Source organism: Zingiber officinale, unplaced genomic scaffold (assembly GCF_018446385.1).
Source record: "Zingiber officinale cultivar Zhangliang unplaced genomic scaffold, Zo_v1.1 ctg156, whole genome shotgun sequence".
NCBI lineage: Eukaryota > Viridiplantae > Streptophyta > Magnoliopsida > Zingiberales > Zingiberaceae > Zingiber > Zingiber officinale.
The window spans coordinates 66212-91902 of NW_024589850.1; the positions used below are offsets into that span (position 1 = coordinate 66212).

Genomic DNA, 25691 nt, shown 5'->3' on the forward strand with positions numbered 1-25691 from the left:
AATCTTGGATCTCTCTATTTTATTAATTAAATAAAATAAGAAACAAAGTACTATTTAATACTTAATATTCAAACTTTTTTATCAAATTTTTAACAGGTACTAATGATCAAATTTAAATTTTAAACACAATTAGATAAACTTATAAAGAAATACACTTTTTTTCAATAATTACATCCTCAACACTAAAAATAACCTTCAAATTTGAAATTACTCCAGTCTTACAAAATTGGAAAGCAAAATATGGTGGACTAAGGGCACATTTTCTACATATTGCAACATTCTTCCTATGAAAATTTGAATAAATCATAAAAGGAAAGACCTTTACCGAGGACAAACTAAGCTTAAAATTTAAACTGTTTGTTCCAAGCATTTTTAACTCTGAAGACTGAGGCGATCTAATTAATAAACAAATATAAGAGAAGAATTGTAATCTAATTAATTACTAAGTAAACAATTACTTATAAACAAAAGTTATATTAAATAAAATTAATCATGATATTATTAATAATATCATAAAACCATATCAACATGATCTGGTACCAAAGCTGTATCATTACATTTCAGTACTGAAACTTCAACACTCATCAAGATTTTAATCCTTGGTTGCTATGCTTTTCAAACTTGTCAATCTACCAAGTAACAAACATCGTGCGATATGAGTGACCTTAACTAATGTTATACCAAAACATAGCTAACTATAATTTACACCTATTGAGAACTGTAACAAACCACAGGTGCCTATGCAACCAACTCTATGTGTTACTGAAATTGAAGAAGGCAAGAGTGTGACATTCACAAATATGCGAAGTTAACACTAACCTACAAATATGCAAAGTAGGTAACTAATAAAACATGCATACAAGTATAAATATGATCGTTTATCTTCAATGTGTCATCAGTACAAATGCAATAAAGGGAAAATATCATTCAGTTCTATGCAATTGCGAACATGTAAATCATGTAACTACCAATATCCATGAGCATATTGAATCACAACTACAAGTCGCACTGTATGATAAATTGCATAAAAATGACTGTAAGTTGCACCTACAAGCCCAGCTTACAGTCATTTTTTGCAATTTATCATACAGTAGCTGTGACAGTAGCAATCACAGCTACTGAATGATAAATTGCAAAAAATGGCTGTAAGTTGGACTTGTAGGTGTGACCCTCTAAGTGTGCATGAGTGTGTAATACTGTAAATATGGACTTACTGATAAGCTTGCATAATATACTTCCTATCGATAGAAAAGGCTAGCTTAGATTAATTGAGGACCCAGAACTTTCCTCAATCATGACCAAAATGTTACACAAAATGTTAAATTGATACCTACCAAATAGTTCTTCAAAGACATCAACCATGATGTGCTCATCTTGGTCGTGATCACATTTTTGAAGTGATAATCAATTTATGTTTTGAAGAGCTAGGCTGCTTCCAATATATTGAATTCTTGAATATCACATTACATAATCATTGATAGAAAATGTAGTTGGCAAGTGTGCTAATTAAATCTTTGAAAGATCCTTGAGCTTATCATGCCTTTATCAAGTTGAGACTGGTAGGTTTAAGCTAGTTTGAGGGGCAGTGTTGTTGATCGATGTATGACTATTAGATATGCAAGGACCTTTTTGTAAAATTTGCTTAATCTAATACATGTATATTTGTACCAGGGACTATCTGCAGTTTTGATTTTAAATGCTTCCCCACTTGATCACAATTTTGTTCAAAATTTACTAAAACAATACTTAAGATATGAGTTTTTTTAAAATTGTGTAAATGTTTAGATTAAATAAGAGGGATTGGGACATTTTAGATTGATCAACAGTAGTGCCATGGGTGCTTATTCATACTGAACTGCCTTATCGGTGCAATATTATTTGCTACTAGAACCATACTGGTTGGAGTGTCATTGTTGATAGTAAACTGATTGAAAGTTTTTGCTGGACAGTTTCTCAATGAGTTAAAAAGGAATTCTTACAATTTCTTGTTACTCCTGTTATAATTGGACTTGTTTATTAATGTATCCATTGACAAAGCTGTGTGTGGTCCATAAAGTTGGCTAAAGTTCTACTTTTTAATGATTTTATTTGATAGAAGTGTTCTTCAGAATCTTATACTTGCACATGGTGTTATTTCTTGGCCAATTATCTAATATAAAAATAGGCATGAGCAGAACTTAGCTACTGTATGCTTTGTCTTAAAACAGTTAATGAGGCGGTCTCTATTTATAGCATTTAAATAATTGCTGAATTAGGCTTTTTCATTACTGTGGTTTAGACTGACACTGACAGGAAGATCAGCATGCAAACTATTTGTAGAATCGGTTATTGAATTTTGTAAGTACAGAGTATAGAATGTCAAATTCTTTCCTGTCATTGACTCTGCTATGGGAAATGTCAAAAGTCGTACCTCTATTGTGATTGTTTGTTACTATACTAAAGTGATGTCTTTATCCATCACCAAATTTGAACTTGTCAGATCACAGCAATTGCACCAAGATTAGCTGGCTTGCAAGAAGCCTTACCAAAGTCTATCAGCCTGCTGTCGTTTGATGGTGGTGTAGTAGGTAACTTCTGATATCTTAAATTTTTTACTGAATTATTTTATGTCACTGTTATCTGTCGGGCATCTTTTACTATCTTTTACTTCGTTCTGGTGTCACTGCCACACAGGTAACTTCAATCCTCAAGGTTTGACTGAATTTCCCCTCATTTAGTATTAATCTTAACTTCCTCTCCTTTGTAAGCTCATTATTATAACAATTCTTTTGTAAATCATGCTTTATTTCCCCACAAATCCTCTGTTTTGTTCTTTCTTTAATTATGTTAAATATTTTTATCGTAGCATCTTACACCTATGAAGGATAGTATGGTATTGCATGAATCACATTCTTTTGCTCTTGCTGTTGTCTCTTTTATTATTGTTGCATAAGTGGCAGCAGAAGCTTTTTCAAAATTGCGAAATGAATCTTCAACCAAGGTGTGATATTATTATATCCATATTATTTCATGAGTCAGGCTTACACCTAAATGAAATCAGATAGGTTTGTGCATTTATGAAAACCTATGGAGACAAGGAATTACTATAAGATGCAAATTAGAATTCTGACTCAGGATTCAAGTTTGATAAGTGATCGTAGCACATGAAACTAAAAAGCCATCATATAGTTGTAAGAAAAATGCGCTGTCAGAATCCATCTAGACTGTGTGCTAAGAAAGGCCTCTGATCTCACAGTAAACAGCCTATAGTTTTGAATAATTTCCTGACTACTATGAGTTACGTTACATTTCTTGACTGTGCCCTAACTTTCTGTGTTTTGATGCTCTGTCCTTATATTTCCTAGTTAAATGAAATGTGATGTTTTTGTGTCCAACTATGTGATGACCTATCAGCAAAGGCATCAAGGTCACTCAATTCTCCTAATTGATATGGGATTATGATTTATTGACTTTCTGATATCTATATAGACCTAGCTCTTATTTAGAAACATGATTATTATTTGTTAAACAAGAGATCTAGTAGCAAGTAAAGATCCTTGAAGGGTGTTAGGGAGTGTAGGAACTTGTATTTGTTAATTTTAAGAGTAATGGTGAAAATCATTAGGATTTTTTACTCGTGGTATTCCCTCTATCTATCCAAAATATTCATTAATATAAAATGACATTTTAAACCTTGTAATACATAATGTTTGCATTGGATTGTTAACACCCTCAAACAAACTCAAAAGTGTTATAGAAACCGAACATGTAATGGATACACTTATTTCTAGTCCTGTTATGTATTTGGTTGACAAATTCAATAATTATTGGAGTCAACAGATTATATGAAAATTTCTTTGAACTGTACCTTATCTGTAACAAGATGTAATCATTTTTTGTGTTTTGTCCTCTCGTGGAATATTGGATTAGATGTAGCGGATTAGAGGTTATGTCTGGAAGCTTCATTCTCATAGTACCATTTGGCTGGCCCTTTAGGAACATGTTCCAACTTGGTCGTCAATTGTTTCACATAGGTAAGCTAGCTGTGGTCATCGCTCTAGACTCCAACTATGCATTCAATCTGGTCACATCAATCTGCCTCTTGCTCATCACTCTAGACTCCAACTATGCACTCGATCTGGTCACATCAATCTGCCTCTTGCTCTTAAGGAAATTAAATTATGACTTAAGAGGATATATTAGTCCAATATGGTTTTCTTTTTTCAATGGGAGAATATATAGTTGGTTAATATTAGTGAAGGTGACCGTGATCCTAATTCAAAAGACCTTTCCTTGGAGCATTCCTTAGATATTATAGAATTCTCAAGGATGCCTACAAATGAACATGAAATTGACTGATCACATTCACTACAAATGTAATTATGAGATAGTTTAGCTACCCAACTAGTCATAACTTCCTTGCTTGGCATAAATTTGAAATTTTAATTCATGTGAGTATCAATTGTCTTAGCTCTCAACATGCTAGTCTCATCTAGCATACAAACATATATTTCCATTGGAAGATATTCTCCCGAGTGGTTCACTTTACCAAGAAAATAGCTCATATCACCGTGGCCTGAAGTCCGAAAGCGCTAATGAAGATAGAGTTTAGGGCTTGTGATCCTTATTATTGCTAGTTTTGACGATGCATCAAGGTAGTCAAGATCAAGATCTACGGTCAACGGTGAGGTGAGGAGTTCAAAATGTAGGTTAAGATAGTAGGATGTAAAATCCAATCAATTCTTTAAATTATTTATGAAAAATATAATAATTGTAATTGTATGTATTTGATATCTATTAAATTTTTTGTTTAGCAATTTTCATGTTTTCCATCGTATTAAAGCTATATATATAATTAATATCAAAGAACATATCATATATTAAACAATTTATTAACTTTCTTACTTGAAACGAAATATTATAACTGAAATGACATATGACTAGTAAAATATTCATTAAGTTCAAAAATGTCATTTGAGAATAAATTGAGCATTAATCTAAAAATGTTACATCAAATATCAAAATAAAAAACAACCCTTAGAGCAATATAGCAATAGACTCATGCAAGGCTTGAAATCTTGGGTCATGCTAGGGTTTCATTCCTCTAACGGCTCAAGAGGTTGCCACTTGTGTCGTGTGCCAGCGTTGATACCTGTGCTGCGTTGAAACCCAAAGAGAAGGGTGAGAGGAAGAAGAAAATTGAGTGCATTGTCGATGTTGAAGAGTGTCCTGAACTATAAAGAAGAGTTAGAAGATTTAGTGTGTCACTGCGTGTTGTGTGTGTGGACACCAAAAGAAGAGGTTGTTCATGATGCCTATTGCTTCCCAAGGTCAAGCTGCTCGCGGAAGACCCACACTGGCCTCAAATGTTTTTGGAAGACTCGTGTGCCTCTGGACTTACACTGTGTTGTTGGCTGATTTTTGAGGTTGCATGGTTTGTAGGAGACTCATTCTGATGTCGGGCCTGACCAGCAAACGTAAGGAGGTTGCGGCGAGCCAACGAATACCACTCACGATTCAAGAGATACAGGATATAACCACCACTCTCGAAGGGAAACGAAAAGAATGTCTCACCACCCAAAAGGGATACAGAGACAGTAAGAAGTAGTCCTCCTCTCTGTAGGGAAGCTCGTGTACTGGTTCAAAGTTCCAACCCCTTCCAACATTATTTGAACAGTTATTTATACGGCCTCTTGGAACAAGTCTCCAAGTAAGCATTAAACATGACCCTTTGAAATCATAAATTCAAATAACTCATTCCTTGAAAAGACAAATCTAATAAATAGATCCATAATCCTATAATGGCCTTGGAAACGTACTTGAGTAATTAGACCCATCCTTGGGCAATACAACGGATGGGTTTTGAATGCACTTCGAGATATTCCCGTATCATGCTCCCCTGGTCGAGAAAACTCGCCCTCGAGTTAAAAGTCGGCAGTATAACCAAGAAATGGAGAAAGATCAGCCACATTGAAAGAGTTGGAGACTTCATACTCTGTCGGGAGATCAATTTTATATGCATTTTCTCCAATCTTCCTTAGGATCTTGAAAGGACCATCTGCCCGAGGCTTTAACTTACTGTAGCTCCCCACAGGAAATCTATCTTTGCGAAAATGAACCCAGACTAGATCCCCTTCTTTGAACTCAGCAGGTTTTCGATGTTTATTAGTTCGTTCAGCATACTTGGCATTTTGCTTTAAAATACGCTCACGAACCATTTCATGTAACTTTTTGATCTGACCAGCCCTTTCCTGAGCATCACTACTGAACTTGTCATTAGTTGGGAGAGGTGCCAAATCAAGTGGGCTAATTGGATTTGCTCCATAAACAATTTCAAAGGGACTATGCCCTGTTGTTCGATTTATGGAGTGGTTGTAAGCGAACTCTACTTGGGGCAATAGCAGGTCCCATTGACGAATGTTCTTGCCGATAACACTTCGAAGAAGATTTCCCAAACTGCGATTCACGACCTCCGTCTGACCATCAGTTTGTGGATGAGCAGTAGTGCTGAATTGAAGTTGAGTTCCAAGTTTTCGCCAAAGAGTTCTCCAGAAGTGGCCGACAAATTTAGTATCACGGTCAGAAGTCATGGTCAAAGGGATTCCATGGAGTTTGACAATCTCCCGAAAGTACAGTTCAGCCACATTGGATGCATCAAAGGTTTTTGCGCATGGTACAAAGTGCGCCATCTTCGAGAAACGATCGACCACCACCATGACTGAGTCTTTGTGACGTTGAGTTCGCGGCAACCCTAGCACAAAATCCAAGCTAATGTCTTGCCAGGGAGTCTTGGGAACAGGAAGGGGTGTGTATAACCCCGTGTTATTACAATGAGACTTTGCTAGATGACAAGTTCGACACCTTGCAATGTACTTTCTAACATCTCGCTCCATCTTTGGCCAATAAAAATTTTCTTGTAGTGCGGCACAAGTCTTTTCCCGACCAAAATGACCTCCAACATTACTGCTATGTGCTTCAAAGATTAAAGCTTCCCTCAACGAACATAAAGGGACGCACAAACAATTTCCTTTGAAAAGATAACCATCTTGTATGAAGAATTGCTTAAAGGGTCTCTTGAAGCACTCTTTCCAGATTTGGCCAAAGAAATCATCTCCTCCATAGAGCTCTTTTAACACCTCAAAGCCAGGAACACTTAATTGTAATGTAGACAATAGTGAGTGCCTTCTACTCAAAGCGTCTGCTACTTTGTTTTGAGAGCCCGCTTTATGCTTGATGATGAAGTCAAAGGCTTGAAGGAACTCCACCCAAATTGCATGGCGCCGATTGAGCTTTTGCTGGCCCTTAAGAAATTTCAAAGCTTCATGATCTGAAAATAGAATAAATGGCTTTGAAAGGAGATATTGGCTCCAATGATTAAGAGCACGGACAAGAGCATAAAGTTCCTTGTCGTAAGTGGAATAATTCCTTCGGCTTGCATTTAATTTCTCGCTAAAGAAGGCAATTGGCCTCCTTTCTTGACTTAGAATAGCACCGATGCCCACATTAGAAGCATCACATTCCACCTCAAAAGGCCTTTCAAAATCTGGTAATGAGAGGACAGGAGCATTTGACACCTTTGCCTTAAGAAGTTGGAAGCTTTGTTGGGCTTCTGTAGTCCACTGGAATACACCTTTTAAACATTCAGTGATTGTAGCAGAAATCGAGCTAAAATTTTTAATGAACCGTCTGTAGAAAGAGGCTAAACCATGAAAACTCCGAACATCTTGAATGGTTTTAGGTTCTGGCCAACCTACTATGGCCTCCACCTTGCTTGGATCCATTTTTACCCCTTCACAGGAAACAACATAGCCTAGAAATACTAGACTATTGGTTAGGAATTGACACTTCTTCAAATGGACATATAGCCTATGTTCCTGCAAAACTTGGAAAATTTGTGAAAGATGATCCATGTGCTCTTCCTTGCTCCTGCTATAAACAAGAATGTCGTCAAAGTAAACGACCATAAATTTGCCAATAAAAGGCTTAAACACATGATTCATTAACCGCATAAAAGTGCTGGGTGCATTGGAGAGGCCGAACGGCATCACTACCCATTCATAAAGCCCATCGCGCGTCTTAAATGTTGTCTTCCATTCATCACCTTGCCTCAAGCGAATCTGGTGATATCCACTTCGCAAGTCAAGTTTTGAAAAGACCACAGCACCATGAAGTTGATCTAAAAGCTCCTCAAGGCGAGGGATGGGGAAACGATAGCTAATGGTGATTCTATTTATAGCCCGACTGTCAATGCACATGCGCCAGGTACCATCCTTCTTAGGGACAAGCAAGGCTGGAACCGCACAAGGACTCATGCTCTCACGAACTAAGCCCTTATTGATAAGTTCTTTCACTTGTCTTTGTAGTTCCTCGTGCTCTTTTGGACTCATCCGATACGCTGCTTTATTGGGAATGGAAGAACCAGGAAGAAAATCGATGCAATGTTGAATATCCCTTATTGGTGGCAACCCAGAAGGTATTTCCTCAGGGACAACATCCGTAAATTTTTTTAAGAGAGGTTGTACTTCAATGGGATGTTCAGTAGAAAATTCATTTTCCTCTAGAAGAACAAGGGCAAAAGCTGAATGCAGAGCTTTTGCTTCCCTTAAAAACTTGGTTCTAGAGAGTAAGTTCTGCCCCTCTCCTTTTGCTGGGTTGGTCATCTCTTCAAATTTGGAAGGACTTAGAACAACCTTGGCATTATCCTTTGTGAAAGAATACGTGTTTCGATAGCCGTCATGATGAGTTCTCCGATCAAATTGCCAGGGTCTCCATTGAAGTAGATGACAAGCATCCATAGGGACTACATCACAGTAAATTTCATCCCTGTATCTACCAATAGAGAATTGAACAAGGCAACGCTTACTCACTTTGATTTCTTTGTTCTTGTCTAGCCACGTGAGTTTATAAGGCTTTGGATGATTTTCTATCGGGAGCTTTAGCTTTTCCACCATTCTGGTTGAAACGACATTCTCGAAGCTTCCTCCGTCGATGATAACGTCACAAACTTTTCCATGGGAGGTACACCGAGTATGGAAGATATTATGACGTAGCCATAAGGATTCATCTTCTTCTCTTTGACTGTTCAAGTTTCTACAAACAAGGAGCTCCCCTTGGTCAGCATAAATGACATCGTCCTCTTCTGCGAGGCTAGCAACATCTGCTTCCTCGTAGTGACTTTCTTCTTCAACAAGAGTGATGATGCGTCGGTTTGGACAATCGGCTGCAATATGCCCATAGCCATGGCATTTAAAACACTGACGAGAGCTAGCTTTAGACGGTTTTTCTTCCTCACTGCCTGATGGTCTCTTCGAAGATGCTGACGGTAGTGGTACGGTAGGCTTTGAGGGAAGAATGCTACCTCGGTTGGAAGAACCTCCCTTGGGATGGAGATGGTTGCCGCCGGTCTTAACCACCTTTTGTTGCCTTTCAACCTTGTGAGCCAATTTTGTGACATCGTTGAAAGTCCAATAAGGTTGCAGTTGCACAATATTTGATATTTCCGAATGTAAGCCGCCCAGATAACGAGCAATGGTTTGCTCCTCTGGTTCCTCGATATCGCATCGAAGCATAAGATGTTCAAATTCAGCGGTGTATTGCTCCACGGATCTGCCCTCTTGCTTAAAACTGTGAAACTTTAAATAGGCATCTTGCTTGTAAGTTCCTGGTAGGAATTTTTTTTTTAATTCCTTTTTCATCTTTTGCCATGTTTCAATCCGTCGTTTGCCTTCACGTTCTCGACGCCCCTTTAAATTATCCCACCAAATGGAGGCATATTTCCTGAGTTTGATGGCGACGAGTTTAACTTTTCTGCTTTCCGGAATGTCCTTGTAATCGAATACTCGCTCTACATTTATTAGCCAATCAATGAATTCTTCGGGCTGCATCAGGCCCTCAAATTCTGGAATATCAACCTTGACCCCAAAATCATAATTGAAGTTCCGAGCATGTCGATTACGGCGAAACTGAGTTCTCTCGCTGGATGCTTGAGAACGGTCTTCATGGAAAGGATTAATCTCCTCTTCTTCCATGCCCCTCTGTTCAAGATTAGGAGGAGGGTCATTACGTTGCATCGCCTGAAGCTGTTGCTCAAGTTCTTGAACCTGCCGTCTCAAGTCGGCAATTTCCACATCACGAAGATTGCGCTCACGAGCTACTGGAGCTACTGATTCATCAACATTTTGTGTACGACGACGACCACCAACCATAACCTCGAACCTGCAGGTTATAGGCTCTGATACCACTTGATGTCGAGCCTGACCAGCAAACGTAAGGAGGTTGCGGCGAGCCAACGAATACCACTCACGATTCAAGAGATACAGGATATAACCACCACTCTCGAAGGGAAACGAAAAGAATGTCTCACCACCCAAAAGGGATACAGAGACAGTAAGAAGTAGTCCTCCTCTCTGTAGGGAAGCTCGTGTACTGGTTCAAAGTTCCAACCCCTTCCAACATTATTTGAACAATTATTTATACGGCCTCTTGGAACAAGTCTCCAAGTAAGCATTAAACATGACCCTTTGAAATCATAAATTCAAATAACTCATTCCTTGAAAAGACAAATCTAATAAATAGATCCATAATCCTATAATGGCCTTGGAAACGTACTTGAGTAATTAGACCCATCCTTGGGCAATACAACGGATGGGTTTTGATTGCACTTCGAGATATTCCCGTATCACATTCTGACCTCGTAAACCTCACAAAAGACTTGCATCCCTTAGAGCTTCCTCTCAGGTGCAATATCATTGTGATGGAAGGATCACTAGTGCTCTTTGTTGTTTTTGAAGATCACTTCACTTACGAAAGACTTGCATTGACCTCGTGACAATTGTGGAAGACTCTTGTGCCTTAGGACTTCCCATTTGGTGCAATTGTCATTGAAGGGTCTCTGCTCGTGATGTTCACTGGTTTTGGACATTGAGTCACTCGCAGAAGGTTGGATGTGTGCTATTTGGCATGCCATTCGATGAGCAGAACAAACTATTTCTCCTATGACTAGTGGAAAAAAATGATATTTGATACCTTGGCTGATGAAGAATTCATCTTTTTCATTGCTACTTTCTCTTCTTGTTCATCTCATTCCTTGTCTTAACTCACTAATTTCAAATCGTTGCAAATCTCTAACTGTTCACATTTTTTGTCTCTCTGATTATTTGATGCCTCTTGAATAAGCGATACTCTTTTTTCATCTTTATCATCACCTAGTGCACTAGGCCAATCCTTTTTTGATCCACTTTTTCATCAATATCCTCGGTTATTCATTCATCATCCAAATGAGTAATATCAACATATGTTTGTTTTCTAATCTGTTTGAGTTGTTAACCTTCTTCTGATGTAATCAATTTTTCCCTCTTTTTTTAAGTAAACCTTAAGATTAAATTATCTTAAAAAATATCAATAGATGATATAAAAAATAAATAAATACAAATACTTGCTCAAATGTACTAATGCCTCAATTTCATTTTCATGTTGAAGAAACTACAAGATAAGCTTAAAATGTGAATTGCAAACTTTTCAAGCTTGAACCATCATCCCCATAGGAATCCTACAATTGAACAGAAGGTTTTCTATCTTTTGCAACCATTATAGACTCAATTTCAAATAATCCCTTAACTTCTTTAAAAGCTTCAGTTTGCAGTTTTTTTTTCTTTTCCATGGTATGGCATCATCCTCATCATGGATGCATGTATCCTTGTTTAACTGCAGAATTAGCTTTGAATATGAATTATAAGGGAGTTGAGGGATTAGAAAATATTCTGACGCATGTAATGGCCTCGAAAGTTGTATGTCTCATCTAATAGGTTTGTACCTACGCAAGATAGAAAAATAGTTACCTATTGTTTCCAAGTCATTTTAATGCAAGTATTACATAGAACGTGCAATAAGTTCTCTGTCATCTCTTTCTAATAATTACCATATATTGTAACTGTTGATATTTTTGTTTCGGTAGTCATCATTATCATGTTTACTGGGTTTAGTAACTTCAAATAATCTCATTTTAATGCATGATCGTACCAGTTTTGCAAGTACTGTTTTCTTTTGAACTGTAATGCTACTGTTATATGGCATGTTCATGTGTATGTATGCTTCTTTATCTGCAGGGTGCCAAAAGTTTATACATGAGCAGCTTACTTGGGGTGCAAGATCAGAACTTAAAACAGAAGTACTTCATGGACTGAAAGAAATTGGAAGTGCATTGTATTGGTTGAGCCTTCTTGACATTGTACTGGTGGGCAATATATCTTATGCTCCATTTGACATGCTGGTTTGATTCATAAATATATTTAAAGATGAAAATGATGTCTGGCATCTAGTTTTAGGCATGACTTTTTTATTCATTTTGATTTTCCTTTATTTAAATGATTGGCAATATGTTTACATATCTTGGTTCACATTTAGAATTACAAATTTTTAGGACTTGTTCTATGTATTCTGCAACCTTTCTAAGGTTCAGCCATATAAAAGGGATGATGAAAAATAGTTATATTGGGAAAGTGAAGACAAAGTTGTGAACAAAAGTACTCAAACATCAAGATACAAAATAGACTGGTCTTTAGTAGCTTGAAGCATTTTAGCCATGTCAAAGGGACTATTAATGAATTGCTAGGCTAATAGACTCTGCAAGTACTTAGAGATGCTTTAGAGAATTATTGCTTTTGTGGGCTAAGATGAAATTTGATATGTTCGTTACGTCTGTAACTTGTAGCACTGTTTAGGGCTACAAAAATTGAGAGGACAAAATTCTCACACATAATCCATTAATGAACCAAGACACATTTATAATTATAATGGGGATTAATAAATAAAGAAATATATTCTACTTAAATAAATTATTCTCAATCAAATCACTCTAATTGATTATATCATATTTTCATCCATGATTTGATTGGCTCTCTACAAAGAAAGATTTGATTATTTCCTGTACTCCCCCTCAAGCTTGGATGTAAATATTGATGAGACGAAGCTTGCCTTCAAAACTTTATGAGCTTATTCAGTTAATCCTTTGGTAAGAAGATCAACTAGTTGGTGAGATGTAGGAATATACTCAATATTGATAATACCTCCATCCACCTTTTCTCTAATGAAATGATGATCAACCTCTACATGTTTAATCCGGTCGTGATGAAAACTGAAATTTTAGATCTTTCATCAACCTTTTGATCTAGAGAGTTCACAAATTCCATGAGTCATAGCTCAAAATTCCACTTCAACACTACTTGCAACCCCATGTTGTTTTTTGCTATGCCACGTCACTAAATTCCCTCATACTATCGTGCAATACTCAGAAATTGACTTTCCATCATCAATTGATCTACCCAATCTGCACACATTTTTTTATCCTCAATTTTTACAAAGAATAAGCCCTTCCCAAGAGTTTGTTTTAGGTATCTCAAGATTCTGTATACTGCAATCAATTTAGATGATCTTGACATGGTGAGTGCATATATTGACTTACTAGGCTAACTACAAAGGTAATATTTTGGCGTGTATGTGAGAGATGAGTTTTCGAACAAGACGTTGATAACTACCTTTGTCAATTGGTTTTCCTTCAAACATTTTCCCCTTGTTCCCCAATCCAATTGCCGTGTTACTTGGCTTACATCCCAATATGTCAGTTTCCTTCAACAAATCTAAAGTGTATTTCCTTTGAGAGACTGAAATACCCTTTTTATTTCGAACAATCTTCATTCCCAGAAAATATCTCAAGGTTCCAAGATCTTTGACTTCAAGTTCTCATGCCATCATTTTCTTGATTTCTTCCAATTCTTTACTATCATTCCTATAAGAATGGTGATCTTTCCTTTATCAGAGTGTTTCGCAAATAGTGTATGATCTCCTTGTCCTTGGATATATCCAAAGTTTTTGATCACCTTGGAGGCAAGCATGAGGTGATTGTTTTAACCCATGTAGAGATTTGTTAAGCTTGCATATAGTCTTACCACCCAATTTTTCTTCAAATTCTGAAGGTTAATTCATATAAACCTCCAGTTCCATTTCTTCATTGAGGAAGATATTTTTTATATCAAATTGATGTAATGACCAATCTAGATTAGCTATCAATGATAGAAGAATTCTGATAATATTAAGTTTGGCAACAGGAACAAAAGTCTCGATGTAATCAACCTATGAATAAAACCTTTGGCCACCAAATGAGCCTTATTCCTTTCAATTGAACCATCTGCCTTGTACTTAATCGTGAAAATCCATATGCAATCAACGACACATTTCCCTTGTGGTAATTCTACCAAATTTAAGGTATTATTTTGTTTGAGAGCATGCATTTCTTCAAGAATAGAAGTCTTCCACTCAAGAATATCTAGTGTCTCCATGACAGACATAGGAATCAATTCACTAGACAATTTTGGAGTAAAAGCATTAAATGTGGAGGATAAATTAGAATAGGAGATAAAGTTTGAAAGGGGATGTTTAGCACAGTATTAGACACCCTTTAATGTATATCGAGATCTAGAAATGTACCTAACTTGTTATAGGATTCTACCATCGGTTCATCTTCTTGGCGGTGACTAGGATTCACAATTTATTTATTAGCTTGAGAAGTTTTTCTCCTTGAATCCTATTTTTGACTCGATATCCCTCTGTTTCACTAATTTAGGGTTAACTTGGATAGGATCAAACACGGAGGTAGGTGTGGTGTCCAAATTAACACAGGAAGGGTATCTTCATCATCCTTTGAAGACGTCCCATCGCCATTATCACAGTCGTACCCATGGCCATGGAGTGTCTGGAGACCATAACTATGGAGTGTGCTATGGTCAGGCAATGGCACACTTTGGAGTCCAAGGCCATCACCACAGTTGTCACCACGACTATGGAGCGTGCCATGGTCAGGCCATGGTGCGTTCTGGTCATCCATGGTATGTTCGTGGTCGATTTGTTTTAAACCTTCATCATCCTTTCCCCCTTGAAGTGAAGTGTCTGGAGACCATAACCATGGAGTGTGCTATGGTGAGGCAATGGCACACTTTGGAGTCCAAGGCCATCACCACAGTTGTCACCACAACTATGGAACGTGCCATGGTCAGGCCATGGCGCGTTCTGGTCATCCATGGTATGTTCGTGGTCGATTCGTTTTAAACCTTCATCATCCTTTCCCCCTTGAAGTAAAGTGTGAGAGAAATATGGAATACCTTAAAAAGAGTGATACCACAAGTACCATATGTCTTCTTTGTGTATGGACAATAACAACGATAACCCCTTTTAGTAGGAGAATACACAACAAAGATAGTTTTAAGAGCTCGAGGATCATGTTGGTTGCGCTTATGGGTATGGACATGTATGAAGGTCATACATCCAAATGTCTTCAAAGATAGATTATTGAAACTAAGAAATTCGTGGATATGTTTGGGTGAGAAGAGACAAAGGTGTGGTAAAGTTTATGGAGCAACTAAGGAGATGATTGATAAGATAGTGTGAGGATTGCATCTCCCCATAAATATTTTGGGGCATGCATGATGAACATAAGGGCATATGCATGATGATTATTGACACATGAACTTTGATGAATTATTCCTTTTTCCACTAAGTAGCCACCTAAAATGACATTGAAATATTCTTTGCCATTATCAGTTCTAAGAATTTGGATATTTGTTTGAAAATTGAGTTTGAATCATTTTGTGGAAGGCTTTGAAGATGTTACCGGTTTCAGATATGTCCTTAAGAAGATAAACCCATGTAACCCGTATATGATCATCAATAAATTAGATAATCATCTTCTCCCAGGAGATGTAAGAATTTATGAGGGCCTCAAATATCACTATGTATTAATTAAAATGGGGTAGATGGTTTATATCGTTTAGGAGAGAAATACATGTGAGTATGCTTAGCTAGTTGATTCATTTCACAATTGAAAGACAAAGGATCTTTTTTAGTAAATAATGATGGAAACAAACACTTCAAATAACCAAAACTAGGATGACCAAGACAATAATGACAAGACATTATTTCCTTATCACTAGAAACAAAATTAAATGCAACATGAGACACTAAAGATAGACTATTTTATTCTCAAAGTAATAAAGGCCTTCGTTAATTGTAGCATAGACAATCGTCTATCCCGATAGTAGGTTCTGAAATTGACATGACAAAGTTTCATTTAGCAAAACACTGATTATCAAGGGTGACTTTGCTAATAGAAATCATATTGCATTTTAAAGTAGGTACATAAAAAATAAATTTCATAATAATGTACTGAGATAATCGAATATTGCCTATGCCAGCAATTACAGTAAATGATCCATGAGCAATCCTAACAATAGTTTGGCGTGAACAAGGATAATAAGAGAGAAAAAGACTTGAGTCACCTATCATATGGTCAGAGGCCCCAGAATCATTGATCCACGAGCTCGAAGAAGCATTAAGGACCATTTGGTTGAGGAATTTACAATATTATTCAATTTGTTCTTTGGTGAAGGGAGCAAGAACACCGAAGACAATAGGTTTTTCTTGGCTCGATTGAGTATGATATCCATGACCTTTATTCATTGTTCGTGGTTGCCAATTTGTTGGTTTCCCATATATTTTCTAACATTTATCCTTAGTGTGGCCTGGTTGGCTCTAGTCACCATGGACATTTATTTTGACGCTAACTTGGTACAGGACTTTTGGTGGAAACCATTGTTGAAACCTCTGTTATAATGGATTGTGGTGCAATAATCTAGTTAGTAAGCATGATCTTACGACGAGCTTCTTCACGTCGGACTTCCATGAAAGCTTCTTTAGGAGATGGAAATGGGATCATGTACCTCACTCAAATTATGATTAAGACCAAAAAATCAAAGACAAATTCCTTTTCAATATTGCGGCGATTTTTGACGCTACAATCAATGCACATTGGATCTTCTTTAATAAATAGATCAAGTTTCCGCTAAAAATCTTAAAGATCAGAGAAGTATTGTGTGATAGAATTTGAACCTTATTTCAATTCGTTTAGCTTCCTTCGTAGTTCAAAAATCTGGAAAATATTGGCCAGATCAGAATACATTCAGAGTTGCATCCCACACCTCCTTGGCCGTCTTGAACAAGAGATCACGATACAGCTAATGTTGAATTTCATGGAATTAATCAGTCAGGCAAGCACGATTGAATTCTCGGCCAGCCAGATCTAATATGATGCATCGCTTGATGTGGGCTAAGAAGAATCACCTGTAAGATAATCCAATTTCCCTCTGCCACGGATAACTATCGTCACAGATTGATCTCATTGCAAATAATTATGGTCGTTCAGCTTATGGATCGTAATTTGCAAGGATGAGGCGTCGCTTCCGGAAAGAGAAGGGATGACGATAGAAGTTTTTTCAGCCATGGACTAAGTGGCAGAATTGGTGGGCATTATTGTTGTCTTCGGAGGAAAAGAATCACACGCATAATCCATTAATGAACCAAGACACTTTTATAATTACAATGAGGATTAATAAATAAATAAAGAAAACTATTCTGCCTAAAATAAATTATTATCAATCAAATCACTCTAATTGATTATATCCTATTTTCATCGGTGATTTGATTGGCTCTCCACAAGGAAAGATTTGATTATTTCCTATAAATGCATTTCTTTGACAAGTTGAGTGAGATTTAATCTGTTTTTATGCTTAAAGGTTTCTTAAATTTACACTTCTGGTCTAGAATTTACCTACAGGTGCTGAATACTTATGCTAAGGTTAAACATATAAGTTAGTATTATAACATTTTATGTACTTGTATATAATTGGTTTAGCCCCACATTAGGTGCCGTAGATTTAAGTTGTGTGTGAATTGTATTGTGACATTTGATGTGCTTGTATATAAATTGTATTATGATATTTGATGTCATGATATTTGATGGACATAATAGCAAACGAGAACATTAGAGAGAAAGTTGGATTGTGTCTATTGAGAAAAAATGCATCTAAGATGACATTTACACATACATAAGCGCCCAATAAATACAATGATTAGGAGATGTGAGAATATGACAAATACACACATTAATAAAGGAGGGATATTAAAGAAGACTTGGTTAGCAATGATAAAACATGACAAAATTCATTTAAATATAAATAAAGTATGGTAGAGGATTGAGCCCAATGGCATAAGAAGATTCATATAGCAAATCCCACTTAGTGGGATAAAGGCATTGGTTTTTTTTTTTTTTTGTTGTTGTTGTTGTTGATGATGATGATGATGATGATGATGATGATGATGATGTATTTATATGTAATTGGTTTAATCCCACAATAGGTATAAGTATGTATGTACAACAAGATAATATTTTCCTTTCCTAATATTACATGGTATTATTAGGGTTTCCTAGGGTCAGGGTTTCAACATTATTCCTCAATGGGGGAGTCCACCAACAACCTTCCTTTATTCATAATTCTGCCGATACCACTTTCTCCTTGTTATTGATGCTCATTCAAGAATTCCTTCTGTTCTCATTGCAAGTTTTTTCATCCCACATTTCAGCTATTGTTTATGTTGCCTTTCTTCATGTCACAATCAGTGGTATCCTCTCTACCTAAGTAGGATAGCACTGTTGCATCAAAAAGAGGGAAGGGCATCACTACTAGTCTTTTTTTTTCTTTTCTTTTCTTTGTGAAACACATTGGTAGGTTTTCACACTCATTGAAAATCTACATCAGGATATAGTGTACCTCAGGAAACAATTTGATGTCTTCAAATTGCAAGAAGAAAACTACAATGCCTAGTTGAGCACCTAGGTAGAGATGGCGTGTCACATATGAGGTTATCTAGGTTAAACAAATAGCATTGGGTTCTCGCACTTATTGATGGCTAAGTTGGGTTTGTCTTCCTACTTAAGTTATAGTGGCAATAACCTTGTCTCCCATATTGCTTCCAGTCTTGTATTTTTATGATATGGTGAATATATATATATATATATATATATATATATATATATATATATATATATATATGTCGATTGCCACTATCTGGAAAAATGTGCAAACTACAAGATTATTATTTCATTTGTCAGTTGATTAGTAATGAAACATCCTAAAATTCTTTACATACCTATCACCAAACATGCATTACCAACATTAAAGAGGTATGAATTAAACAACCCAACTCCAAAGATTTATGCATTACGAACTAGTCCAACATAAAACTAAAAATAATTTGTGTTTGAACATCATAATAGTAAATAAATTCTTCACGAGAGCAGAAAGTTCGACCAACTAGTGAAATGAACTTAAACTTACTATCAATCACATAACTCGACTCTGACAGAAGACCCAACATCCTAACGCATGTAGAAACTTAGTCAAATAAAAGAGGCCCTCGGTTGTGCACTGTCAAGTACAAGAAATATCATCCGTCAAGCCCTTCCATCTCCTCTTTACCTACACTATATGAATCTAGTGAGTCTAAAAGACACAGCAAGTTCAACCTTTTATAGAAATAACATCTGTTTGCATTTAAGAGGAATATTTTGATAAATTAATGGAAAACAACTATGGGCATTAGTTTCATGAATTTGCACTACAAAGATTACAAGAATTTAGTTCGTTAGATGTAGTTACTTTGTACATCAACCTCTAATCGTTTGGTCAAACTTTTTATCGTAGTATTAGGTTGGTAAGGTTCACCAGACCCTTCTTAAGCAGGATTCCCAAACCCCTCTGCTTTGGTAAGGTTCACCAGACCCTTCTTAAGCTGGATACCCAACCCCCTCTGCTTTGGTAAGGTTCACCAGACCCTTCTTAAGTCGAATTCTCAAATCTCATTTGTTTTGGCAAGATTTATCGGACCCTTCTTATGCTGGATTCTCAAACCTCTTTTGTTGTAGTAAGATTCACCGGACTCTTCTTAAGTTGGATTCCCTACTCATCACATTGTCACATACAATTCACTTTATTAAACAAAAAATATTACTTTTCACGCATAGAAAGACATTGCTAAATAAATAAAATAGTTTACTTTGCATGTCAAAACAAACGGTTAACTTGCGAGTATCAACATCCTACTAACCATTATGATGATAGAGTTCTGGGTGTTATTATATAGGAGTTTAATAAGAACAGAAATGCCCCACTCCGACCCCTTCTTCACCCGGCCAGCCCAGCAAGGACTACAAACAAAAATCTAGCCGTCGGTCTTCTGCCCTTTACCCGAAAACCTAGAAAAATTCCCAGCTGCCGGTCTTCCTCCCTCACCTGAACAGCAACAAGAACCATCTCTAGCATCCATATTTTTTTTTGTTTTTCAACCAAAATTTATAAAAGTTCGTCAAATCTTTACAACCAAATTCCGGAATTATATCCAACATACATCAAAATATCATACTATGATCAATATGCTGCAAATGCAAAAACAACAAAAGGAAACCTTGCCTTGGTATTTTGTGTACGGAAGATAACTAGCAAGACGTAGGGAAAAATGACCTTTAGCATTCTGACGAGGTTCTTCCTCTTATCTCCTTGATGGGAGTGTGGGGAGGTCGGCGGCTTCAAGGGTTAGGGAGAGGAAAAAGAAAATATAAGGCATGTATTTAAAAGGGTAAGCCTGTTCGGGTTGCTAGCAAATCGAGCTGGGTTTGTTAATCTATTACCATATTAATTACTTAACCCTTCAGTATCAATCCATAACATAACTCCTTTATTTAAGTGAACCAGCACTATAATTCCCCTCAAAAAAAAAAACCCAAAAATTTAGTGAATAACTTTAAAATACCAAACAACTCCGGGTAATGGCTCCTCATATCCAACTCGATCTCCCAATTAGCCTCCCCATCAAAGTGATTCGACTATTTTACTTTGACCATCTTGATTGTACTCCTCCACAGCTTTCTCTACTGTCAATCTAAAATTTGCACCGACTTCTCGTAGGCCAGATTTGGTGTAAGCTGCAACGGCTAATAGTCTAGGATGTGCCAAGGATTTGGCTTGTACTTCCTTAGAATCAATATATGGAACATATTGTGAACCCCTGCAATATTCGACAGTAAGGCCACTCTGTATGCCATTGTTTTCACTCTATCTAGGGTCTCAAAAGGTCCAATAAATCTAAGACTGAGCTTGCCCTTCATCCCAAACCGCATAACACCCTTCATGGGTGTTATTTTTACCAAGACATGATTACCAATTGCGAACTCAAGATCTCTTCTTCTCTTGTCAGCATAACTCTTTTGTTGGCTATGTGTCGTCTTCATCCTGTCTCAGATTCTAACGACTAAATATGCAATATGCTGAACAATTTTGGGTCCCATCTCAGTTTTTTTTTCGACTTCATTCCAATGAATAGGTGATTTGTATTTTTTTCTATAAAGTGCCTCATAAGGAGTCATTCCTACAGACGACTGATAATTGTTATTATAGGTGAATTCTACTAGAGGTGGTTTCTGTTCCCAACTCCTCGGGAAATTAATCAGACAAACTCACAGTAAGTCCTCTAAGATCTGTATCACCTGTTCTAACTGTCCATCTGTCTGAGAATGAAAAGTTATATTATACAATAACTTGGTCCCCATAGCAGCATGTAAACTCTTCCATAAGGATGAAGTAAATCTTAGGTCTCTGTCACACTATAGAATTCTGTGCAATTTGACTATCTCTCGAATGTACTCTGAGTACTGCGTCATTGTAAAAGTCATTTTCACTAGTAGAATGTGTGCTGATTTAGTGAGACGATCAATGATTACCCAAATAGCAGTTAAGCCCTTTGTTGTCAGTAAACCCACAGCAAAATCCATCGTAATATTCTCCCACTTTCACTCGGGAATAGGAAGTGGTCTAAGTATCCTTGCTGGTCTCTAGTGTTCCACCTTTACCTGTTAACAAGTCAGGCATTCTGATACAAAACATGTGGTATCTCATTTCATACCTGGCCACCAATACAGTAGTTGCAAGTCCTTATACATCTTTACTCGTATAGCATAAGGAGAGTTATGTGCCTCGGTCAACACTTCAACTCTAAGAGAATCAACACTTGGAATCCAAAGTCGGCCTCTATATCTGACGAATATCATCCTCAATTGAATACAACCTTTCGAAAAAAAAAATTGAATACAACCTTCGGCCCTTAGGCTCATCCCTTTGTCTCCACTTCTGTAACTGCTCATTTGTTGATTGCCCTTCATGGATGCGGTCCCTCAAGGTAGATTGCATTGTTAGAGTGGATAAGTTAGGAGCCTCGCCCCTAGCATGCAACTCAAGATCAAACCTCTGAATCTCAGTTTGAAGAGATCCATGCACTGATAGTTGGGTCATGACTACTGTCTTCTTGCTTAAAGCGTCTGCAACTAGATTAGCTTTCCCAGGGTGGTAGTTAATATCACAATCGTAGTCCTTCACAAGTTCTAGCCATTGTCTCTGTCTTTTATTCATCTCCTTCTAGGTGAAGATATGACTCTTGTGATCAATATAGATTTTGCACTTTTCACCATGTAGATAATGTCTCCAAATCTTCAAGGCAAAAACAACTGTTGCTATCTCAAGGTCATGAGTCGGATAATTCTTCTCATGCACCTGCAATTGTCTAGATGCATATGTAATAACTCGATCATGCTTCATCAATACTGCGTCCAAACCTAGCTTCGATGCATCAGTGTAAAATACATATCTCCCTGCCCTGATGTCATAGCCAAAACTAGTGTTGTGGTAAATGCTTGCTTCATTTACTCAGAGTTGTCCTGACAATCAGATCTCCATATAAACTTAGTATTTTTCTTGGTTAGAGTTGTCAAGGGCACTGTAATAGAGGGAAAATCCTTGATGAATTTGTGATAATAGCCAGCTAAGCCTAAGAAACTGCATATCTCAGTTGCATTTCTAGACACTGACCATTCCCTGACGGCCTCAACCTTAGTCGGATTAATCTCTACTCCTTTCGAAATGATGTGGCCTATGAATACCACCTTCTCCAACCAAAATTCGCACTTGCTGAACTTTGCAAACAATGTTCGATCCTGTAGTATCTGAAGCGCTATCCTCAAGTGATGCTTGTGCTCCTCTCTGCTCTTCGAGTAGATTAGGATATCGTCTATGAATACAATAATGAACCAATCAAGATATGGCTGAAATACGTGATTCATGAGATCTATTAAAATCGTTAGGGCATTTGTCAATCTGAATGACATTACCAAAGACTCATAATGCCCGTAACGAGTCCTAAAAACTGTCTTATGCACATCTGCTTCCTTTACCCTCAACTGTGATATCCTGATTGAAGATCAATCTTCAAGAATACTGAAGCTCCTTGCAACTGATCAAATAAATCTTCGATCCTTGGCAATGGATATTTATTCTTCGCTGTCTCTCTGTTCAATTCTCGATAATCGATATAGAGTCTTAGGCTTTCTTCTTTACAAAAAGCACCAGTGTGCCCCATGGGGAGAAATTAGGGCGAATAAATTCCTTATCTAGCAACTCCTAAAGTTGATCTTTCGGTTCTTTCATTTCTGCAGGTGTTAGGCGATACGGTGCCTTCAAGATCGACACTATACCGGACATCAACTCAATGGAAAATTCCACTTCTCTCTCAGGTGGAATGCCGGAAACATCATCAGAAAATGCACCGGGAAAGTCTATGACCACATCCACTTCTTTAATTGATTGGCTAGCCGTATCAAGAGCTGAAATGATGCTGGCTAGAAATCCCTGACAGCCTCTACGCAAAAACTCCCTCAGACAAATACACGAGATCATGTGTGGCACCCATCTGTTCCAGGCTGCCTCAAAGATGAATGATTCCCCGTTGGGTGGTCGGATAGATACTGACCTTTGGGAAATCAATCGAAGCTCCATATAGGGTTAACCAATCCATGCCCAAAATAATGTTGAACTCCTGCATTGGCAACACAATAAGTTCTAGTATAATATTCTTCTGCAATTGGAGCTCCACATTCTTCACTAAACTGGTAGATAACATTACTTCCCCCAAGGGCACCATAACTCTAAATCCCAATTCCATACTCTCAGGGAAGATTCCCAACTGCTTCATAAGGGATTTAGATATAAATGAGTGTGTAGCTCCAGAATAAGTGGCTACGCCGTTATAAATATCCTACTTGTGATAATAATACCATCATAAATCCTGAAAATCCCCCTTCGAATTGTGAGCCTAATTCGGAACAAACAGATAGTGAAATTTAATCCTAAGCAATCATAAGTTTCAAATCTTATTCCCTAAACATTCTAAGTTTTTGAAATATACAATCTAACCACTCATCAATTCGAGTTTACCTCAACGATAATCTTGCATTCCAAATAATATGGCAATATAAAATGTTGAATTAAGCTGAAATACATGTGATAAGCGTAATGTGTTGCTCTGCCTGCTCGGTATGCATTGCAAAAACTCAACCAATCATGGGTTGCCTTAGCTTCAGACACTCATTAGCTTTGTGCCAGTCTTCCCCACATTTGAAGCACTTACCTGATCCCCACAGGCACTTGCCAAAATGATGACGGTTGCGCTCCTTGCACAAGGGTTTGTCACCTGATTTTAAGGTATTTGGCTTTGGAGGTGGTTGTTTCTACTATCCTTGAGGCCTTTGCAGTCCTGCAAACGGCTTCTTGTTCTACTGCTGCTACTACGGATACTGCCTCTTTTCTCGGCATCTCAAAATTGATATCTTTTAGGGCCTACTTTGCCCGGAAGGCCCTAGTAATAGCAGCAAAGTACTTCATTGGGTCTGCTCTCAGGACATCGCAGCGAATATTTGGCCTTAAACCATCCAAGAAGTGTCTCAACTTTTCCTGCAATTAAAGGCACAAAGTGACATCCCCTGTCAAACTTCCGGATGTACTCCGCAATAGATAAGTCTTCCTGTTGGAGGCTCCTGAACTCTCTCTTCACTCGCAATCGCACATCTGCTGTGAAGTACTTTTCGTAGAATATTTTCTTGAAGCCCTCCCAAGTCAGGGTGTTCAGGTCGATTGACTTCTCTGCCCCTTCCCATCATAAAGAGGCATCCTCCTTGAACAAATAGGTAGTGCAACGCACCCTATCTACATCTGTCATATCCATAAACTTAAATATTACCTCCAAAGATCTAATTCATCCCTCCGCCACGAATGGATCTATAGTGTCAAAGAAATCCTTGAGTCCATCCTCCCGTCTCCCCTCTCGCTGGAGGAGGGGAGATGCCGCCTCCTCATGCCTCCCCTCTTCACACTCTCTATTTCTCTTTAATAGCCAAGGTGGCATCTCTGAAAAAAAAAACAAACTCATAATCTGTAGGTATAATTTAACGGTCATATCACCTAAATTCTTACGTTTCAAAGAGTACTCATTCAAATATTTAGAAAAATTTACTGAACCTTTAAACTTTAGACTTTGAGACTTGACTTCTTGAGCTTCCCATAACCATCAGTAGCACAACCCTTAATCAGGAACCTGACTCTGATACTAAATGAACTATCCTAAAATCCTATACATACTTTTCACCAAACATGCATTACCAACATTAAAGAGGCCCGAATTAAACAACCCAACTCCAGAGATTATGTATTATGAACTGGTCCAACATGAAACCAAAAATAATTTGTGTTTGAACAACATAATAGTAAATAAATTCTTCACGAGAGCAGAATGTGCAACCAACTAGTGAAAGAAACTTAAACCGACTATCAATCACATAACTTGACTCCAATTGGAGGACTCAACATTCTAACACATGTAGAAACGTTGATAAATAAAAGAGGCCCTCGGGTGTGCACTCCCAAGTACAAGAAATCTCATATGTCAAGTTC

General features: G+C 37.4%; 1 protein-coding gene across 1 annotated transcript in view; it reads left to right on the forward strand.

The window, feature by feature from the left end:
* The window catches only part of LOC122036410 (protein PIR-like), an 84995-nt gene extending 61442 nt beyond the window's left edge, over positions 1-23553 (forward strand). The window contains exons 24-26 of the mRNA XM_042595708.1: positions 2480-2567; positions 12084-12211; positions 23402-23553. Of these exons, the coding sequence (XP_042451642.1) occupies positions 2480-2567; positions 12084-12211; positions 23402-23527 (342 nt within the window). The 3' untranslated portion in view covers positions 23528-23553. The remainder of the gene's footprint in view (positions 1-2479; positions 2568-12083; positions 12212-23401) is intronic.
* The last annotated feature ends 2138 nt before the right edge of the window (positions 23554-25691 follow it).